We start from the raw sequence: 7,600 nt of genomic DNA, 5'->3' as shown, positions 1-7,600 counted from the left end.
TTATAATTCTTACCACTAGAAACCGCACATTTTTTCAGTACTAAACAACCAAGGCTACGCCAAGTAGTGTCTGAATCCTATTGCTGTCACTAATGGCCCAACAACTTGGCATCCTGATAAAGTGCCTCTACTTCTCTACCACAAAAAACTGCAGATAATTTAACACAGCCTGAATGAATACAAAAATACATCATTTCTTGGCACACAGCATACATTGTTTACATATGAAATTTGTGAATTTCCCCTTGGGATTAATAAAGTATCTATCTATATATTTTTTACTTTTAAGTTTTCTTATTCACTCTCTCACACCCACAAAAACTTCCTGGGGTGAGCCATACTTTCTGAATTTCAAGAAATATACAAATAAAGGACAAGCGGCATGACACACTGATTACAAAAAACTGTCCAGTTTGTTATACTCCAGTTATTTTTGGTAGCTCAAGAAACATATCTAAACTCACCTGAAATTGCATTAAAATGTTTTTACACACTTGGAATACAAAGAAGATAGCCAGTACCAATCTGACAAGGGGAACAGAGAACATACAAGGAGGGACGTTAATTGTGCATGGAGCGATTTACGTTTAAAGAGAACAGCCCTGGAGAGAGGCTCACTTGTAATGTTTCCACAGTGGAACATAGTACAATACAATACAATTTATTTTTTGTATAGCTCAAAATCACACAAGAAGTGCCGCAATGGGCTTTAACAGGCCCTGCCCCTTGACAGCCCTCCAGCCTTGACTCTCTAAGACGACAAGAAAAAAAACTCCCAAAAAAACTCTTGTAGGGAAAAAATGGAAGAAACCTTGGGAAAGGCAGTTCAAAGAGAGACCCCTTTCCAGGTAGGTTGGGCGTGCAGTGGGTGTCAAAAAAAGGGGGTCAATACAATACAGTACAATACACAGAACAAATCCTCAATACAGTATAAAAATAAAAATTTTAGAGGTACGGAGTAGAATTTAACAGTAGATGATATCACATAATATGATTTGGATTTGTTTAGAGTCCTGGAGACCTCATTCATCAAGCTGCCTCCCCCATTTGGCCATTCCACACCTGAAATAGCACGAATCCGATGAAACCACCCCTCTTTCCCACGATTCCTGCAATCCTCCATCAGGGATGACTTTACCTTAGGCAGGCAAAACCACTTGGCAGGTGGGCCGTGGCACCAAGTGCCACATTTGAGTACGGAGAAGAGAAACAGAATAGGTGAGGGTTAGTAACAAATTATAACTATCATGTTACTTATGTTTTAATGCTAATGACTAACAAAAGAGATGCAGTATGTACAGTTAATCAGCAGCTCTAGTCAGGATATGCTAAACTGAAGTAGTGGGGTCTTCAGCCGGGATTTAAAAGCTGAGACCGAAGAGGCATCTCTTATAATAGCAGGCAGACCATAGTACTTGGCCATGAATGAGGACTCTTTTAGAAATGAAAAAGAAAAACAAGAAAAAGAAAGATGAGTACAGCTATATTAAAATGCTACAGCATGTAAAATCCACAATGTGTCACCTTGTGTGCTCTCCATTTCTCCAGTGTCAAACTGATGCAGACCATGTAGTTAGCATTCCAATTTCAGTTTATGTACTTGCTCTTTTTGTGTCAAGATTAGCCCTTTATCTTTTTATTTACATGTACTGAAAAAATATGCATGATTATTAAGGATATTCTTCTGTGAATACTGTGTAGTTGTCGGGGGGGAAAGAAATAGGAATTCACATTCTGGTAGCAACATACAGTACATTAACCTTGTTAGTGGCAGCTATAGATTTTCCAAGATGAAGAGGATATGCAAATACAGAGACAATGATTCATACCTTGATACCAACATTCAATGTTGTTATGTGTCGGTAAATGGTTAACTGCTGTGTTTACAACATCAATTACATGTTTGAGGAAGAGGTTAGAGTTACGACAACATTGGCATTTCTAGTGCAGCTATTTAGGGAATCCAAAGGAGGACAGGAAGTACAGGAGCGTGACGTGCAAACAGATGAAAAACTATAAAGATTTCCAAACACAGTACCAATTGGCGTTGGCTGCTGCGCTTCCAGTATTAAATACCAAGTAGTATTAATAATGAGGAAGGCAGGCTCTATTGTAGGCATGGAGCTGGACAGCTTGACATCTGTGGCTGAGCGACGGGCGCTCAGCAGGCTCCTGTCAATCATGGAGAATCCACTGCACATCCACTGAACAGTATCATCTCCAGACAGAGAAGCAGCTTCAGCGACAGACTGCTGTCACTGTCCTTCTCCACACTATGCGACACTTCAATTCCACCTGGGGGGGGGGCAAACGTTAACATTATACAATGTTATTGCCTGTTATACCTGCCTTGCACTCTCCACCTTTTTTTTTTTTTTTTAAGTTGGCTTTTCACTTTTTACCTTGCACTGTGTTTTTATCACTTTAATTAATATTGTTTCTTTATCAGTATGCCACTGCTGGAGTATGTGAATTTCCTCTTGGGGATTAATAAAGTATCTATCTATCTATTGCCAGATGTAGTATTTCCTATATCCACATGACTACGCCAAACCTCAACCCAAACTCCATAAACTCATCCCAGACCCCCACCCCCGCATACCACCTCCAAAAACTCAACACAGCATTTCATAAAGATACAGGAGAATCCTTGACATATTCAAATTCTTTAGATTCAGTGCAGAACATTGTTTATTGCTGCAAGAAGCATTGCCGGGTTCATGTGCTTCTGCACAGGATGTCTCATAGCTCAAAATGCAGTATTTCACAGAGGCTGATAACATTTGATAGTTTAAAAGTTATTAAAAGAGGATGAAGCAAAACAGAATATACAGTATGAATAAAAAGCAACAGAAAAATATTTAACAAAATTGTATTTATTTGGTATAAATGTATCTATTACATATTAGTTTTTAATAATGTACATTTTAATCCATTCTGCAGTATATATATATATATAACTGTTGACCTTTTATACACGATGTTTGCGTTAATATTTGTAAAGTTACATACAAGATCTTTTGTTTAAATTTAAGCACTTCTCAGCTTCAAACAGAAGCTTTCAATGCGCACATTATCACCACGTACTTTGTCTTAATTCAATATTTTCCATATTGTTGAAATGTGTACATTTTTAATCCTAACATATTGTTACTCTTTACTTATGAACAAAATATGAATGAAAAGACTGGAAGACTGGCTGAATGTAGCCTGAGATTCCTGCTTTCAGTATTACCAAACATTCATGGTTTTGGCTTTTTTCCCTTAAAAACACATTCTCCTGCATAGATGCCCTATTTATAGGGTTACAATCTTTTATAACAGCGTGGATCATCTAAAGTTACCATAACAAATACATTTTACTGGATGTGAAAAAAATAATTTGCTGTGACCCTGTCCTTTGTCATGAAAGGAAAAACTAAATGCATGAAGCCAGTGTCCTTAAGCATTACATCAATGCAATGCACCAAAGGTCTGATGTTTGCCGTCTAAAGTACCAGGGGGTGAGCCATCCTCCACATCCATTTCTATTCATTGTTATCTGAGAACACAAAAAGATAGATGTATTAGGAAAGGATAACAAATAGATATTGCAACTTTCAGTTAAATACAAATTGCAGATCACTGAAATATTGAACAGCATGTGCATTTACAGTATATTCAATTTAACCTGATATAACTTACCTGCCACCGGTAGAATCACATCTCAACAATTCTTTAAAAGTAAAATATACAGTATTTTATAGTCCTGATAAATGACAGCGAGATACCAGTAGGGAAGCAATTTTGACTTTACATCTGCCATGACTGCTAGGGTTGGCGGAACGTCTGTCAAAATATTACAAACATCCCATTTGAACTTTTCATTGCAGTATCTTCAGCACTCAAGGGAACTTCAGGTTAAAATGGCCCTGGGGTCTTTCCAGGGTCCTGGATTGTCAGTTACTACAAGGTTCATTCCCTGTCTGGTTAAACCAAGAGAGAAGACTCAAAGAAGTCAAAGATTGCAAACCCCCAGAAATGTCAAAGTCTATGAGATACCATCATTGCACTTACGCCAAATGGTTTGTAGAATATTCACTTGTCTTTACAAAAAAGTCACAGGTAGCAATCAAATCTAAATTAAACGTTAAGAGACAAATTTATGCATAGCAGAAGATTGCTGTCAGATTAGGACTGGGCCAGGTTGAAGGTGTTTTTTTTTTTTTTTTTAATAACAAATCAATGACATTTTATGAACTCTTGCAAACACGGTAACTAATTCTATGTTATGATTCATCCTCATTTAACCAGCACGGATGGAGCTTGATTTTACAGACAAGAGAATGTCCTAAAGTTTACTTTAAAGAAAAAAAACCCACTGGATTAATCTGAAAAGTTTTAAATATGCTGAGCCAAATTCAAGTGTTGGTCGCTGACCTCATCCTCAGACACGAAGGGTTGCTTGTTCATGCCAGGTCAACTATATTTTTCTCCATTTTATTGGTTTCTTCCTATACGTGATAGTGGGGCTCTTCACGGTGTAACTTTTTTTTCCCCCTTTTTTTTTTTTTTTTTTTTTTTTTAAACCTCAGACTAGCTTTCAAATTTGCCCATTGGTGAGCTGAGGCTAAATGCTATCTTTTATTAATTGATTAAAGGTATGAAATAGTAATTTAGTCTATGAAGCTCGACTTGTTAGTTAAAGACTAAGATGTTATCTCCTCTAGATGAACATTAACTATTTTAACTAAAAGAATTCTGATGATTCAACATTATTTGACATAGCTGGATTTTGTTGGTCTGGCTGACATTCAAATCAATTTCAGTTGAATTCAAAACACTTCAAACTGGAAAATTATTCTTATATGATCAAAATGTATTCAATATAAAAAGCTGCAGAAAGTACAGCTCCAATCAATTTACGCAAATAACAAACCACTAGTTAAGATAGCTCCACTGGGAGGTGATAAACCAAAGAAGCAGTCTTCATTTTCCCTTAAAATGCTGCCAGAACAACTAGAGAGGCAGTTCTTAGAGTTCTACAAATTAAATTTAATTCTAATCCATTGTAAATAGAGTACTAGCCATCTGTAAGCACCAGTAACAACAGCCACAAAAAAAGGAAACTCCAAAGCGCTGTTTCACCAGGAAGGCACTTTTTTTTTTTTTTTTTTAAAAACCCGAGTTGCACATGATGTTACTACACAATGACACACAAGGCCCTATGCAAAAACGCAACCTAAAGAAGAGCATTGAAACTGAAGTTCACTCCGACAGCTGAGGTACTTTTCATATTTACAAATTCCATGTTTTATAGCAAGCTATGCTAGAAGGTAATAGAAGCTAACAAGTAAGTAAACTGTTTGGCTAATTTGGTTGCTGGAATATACTTTATATGAAATGTACAAATAAACAATAATAAACAATAAAATGTTAGGCTTTACCATAATAAATTAAGGTAGATTAAGCAAAGGAGAGAAATGGAACCTATAGTATATTAAAGATTGTTGTTATAGTGAGTCAGAGACAGACTGACAAACTCAGCACAATTTGGTGTTTCAAATGTCTCAAAGGATAAAAACAGATTAGGTCATGCTTACAGTAGGCTTCTGGCACAGCATCAAACACGCACATTTTTGCCAGTGTCTGTAAAGATCCATCATTACATACTCCCCAGCTGAGTTAACTACTTACAAAAGATATTAATGCAAAATTGGAAATCCCCCATTATAGCACAAAGACATCAAGTCTACAGATTGTGTTGCTTTATGTATTTGTGGTGGCGCCAATGTGTGTATTAAATCAGTTTTGTTGCCTTTACATCAGATGAAATTCCTTGTTTCTTTATCTGTAAGATCATGCTCTTCCTATATATCTTTGTGGGGTTTTCTGAGAGTACCCCAGTTTTCTTTCTACATTCCTGAGTGTGCATACTAGATGAATTGGTCACTTTAAATTGTCCCAGTTTTACTGATTGTGCTCTGTGACACACTAATGCCCTATTTAGGACTAATTTCGGCCTTGTTCCCAGTAATAGTAAAATAAACTTATCATCTTAACAACTAAAGAAACTGAACAACTTATTTATAAGTCTAGACATCATTACTATGAACACGGAGAAAAAGCTAATAAGCTTTTAGCTCAACAAATTCACAAACAAGAAGTTCGCAATGCAATACCAGTAATTACCAACACGAAGGGAGAAGAAATTATAGACCATAAAAATATAATGCACACATTTAGAGATTATTATAAATCCTTATATTCTACTGAGCTCAAAGAAGACAACACACAATCTAATGCATTTCTGGATACATTACAGACACCACAAACAGATGCTTTAAGTGCTGAGGAACTGGATAAACCTCTAACGCTAACAGAATTACTAGATGCTATAAAGTCATTACAAAGCGGGAAATCAGCAGGCCCTGATGGTTACCCTGTAGAATTTTATAAGAAATTCTCCACTCAGCTAGCTCCCCTCTTATTGGAAACATTTACAGAAGCTAGAGACAACCAAATACTACCTCAAACATTTCGACAAGCATTAATCACCGTCTTTCCTAAACAAAATAAGGACTTGTTACAATGTGCATCATACAGACCAATTTCACTCCTGAATAATGATGTTAAGATACTCTCAAAAATTCTAGCTAGAAGGATGGAGAAAGTGCTGCCCTCGGTAATATCACAGGATCAAACTGGATTTATTAATGGCCGACATCTATCTTCCAATCTCCGACGCTGGTTTAATGTTATATATTCACCAGCAAAATCAAACACCCCAGAGATATTACTATCATTAGACGCAGAAAAAGCATTTGATATGATTGAATGGAACTACCTTTTCACTGCATTGGAGAAATTTGGGTTTGGCCCGAATATTTGTGCATGGATCAAACTACTGTATACCAATCCAGAAGCTTCAGTTTGTATTAATAACATTTGCTCAGACTACTTTAAGCTAGAACGTGGCACCAGACAAGGATGTCCCTTGTCACCACTGCTGTTTGCAATCGCCATTGAACCACTGGCGGTTCACTGCCGAAATTCTTGTCAGATAAAGGGGATTGTCAGAGGAGGACTGGAACAGAAAATTTCTCTATATGCAGATGATATGGTTTTATATATATCAGACCCAGAAAACACTGTCCCTGCAGTTCTAACAGCACTAACAGAATTTCAAAAGATTTCTGGTCTTAAAATTAATCTGAATAAAAGTATACTCTTTCCAGTGAATTCACAAGCATATAATATCAGATTGGACACCCTACCTTTTACCATAGCAGATCAGTTTAAATACCTAGGGGTAAATATCACAAGTAAACATAAAGCTCTTTATCAACAAAATTTTGTCGTCTGTATGGAAAAAATTAAGCAAGACCTGGATAGATGGTCAACCCTTCATCTCACTCCAGCTGGAAGAATTAACACTGTTAAGATGAATATCCTTCCTAAACTTTTTTTTTTTTTATTTCAAAACATTCCAATATATATCAAAAAAATAATTTTTTAAACAGTTAGATTCAACAATAACCTCATTCATTTGGAACTCAAAACACCCACATATCCGAAGAGCAACCCTACAAAGACCTCAGGAGGAAGGTGGCATGGCTAT

The 7,600-nt window shown here is 36.5% G+C and overlaps 1 protein-coding gene across 2 annotated transcripts in view; it reads right to left on the bottom strand.

Annotated features, from left to right (window-relative positions):
• Window positions 1–2,856: 2,856 nt before the first annotated feature.
• The window catches only part of nek1 (NIMA-related kinase 1), a 331,746-nt gene continuing 327,002 nt past the window's right edge, over window positions 2,857–7,600 (bottom strand). For both annotated transcript variants that reach the window (XM_051927638.1, XM_051927639.1), the window contains exon 35: window positions 2,857–3,541. In XM_051927638.1, coding sequence (XP_051783598.1) covers window positions 3,528–3,541 — 14 coding nt within the window. In that variant the 3' untranslated portion in view covers window positions 2,857–3,527. The remainder of the gene's footprint in view (window positions 3,542–7,600) is intronic.

Source organism: Erpetoichthys calabaricus, chromosome 5 (assembly GCF_900747795.2).
Source record: "Erpetoichthys calabaricus chromosome 5, fErpCal1.3, whole genome shotgun sequence".
Lineage (NCBI taxonomy): Eukaryota > Metazoa > Chordata > Cladistia > Polypteriformes > Polypteridae > Erpetoichthys > Erpetoichthys calabaricus.
This window is presented reverse-complemented; position numbering and strand designations above follow the sequence as displayed.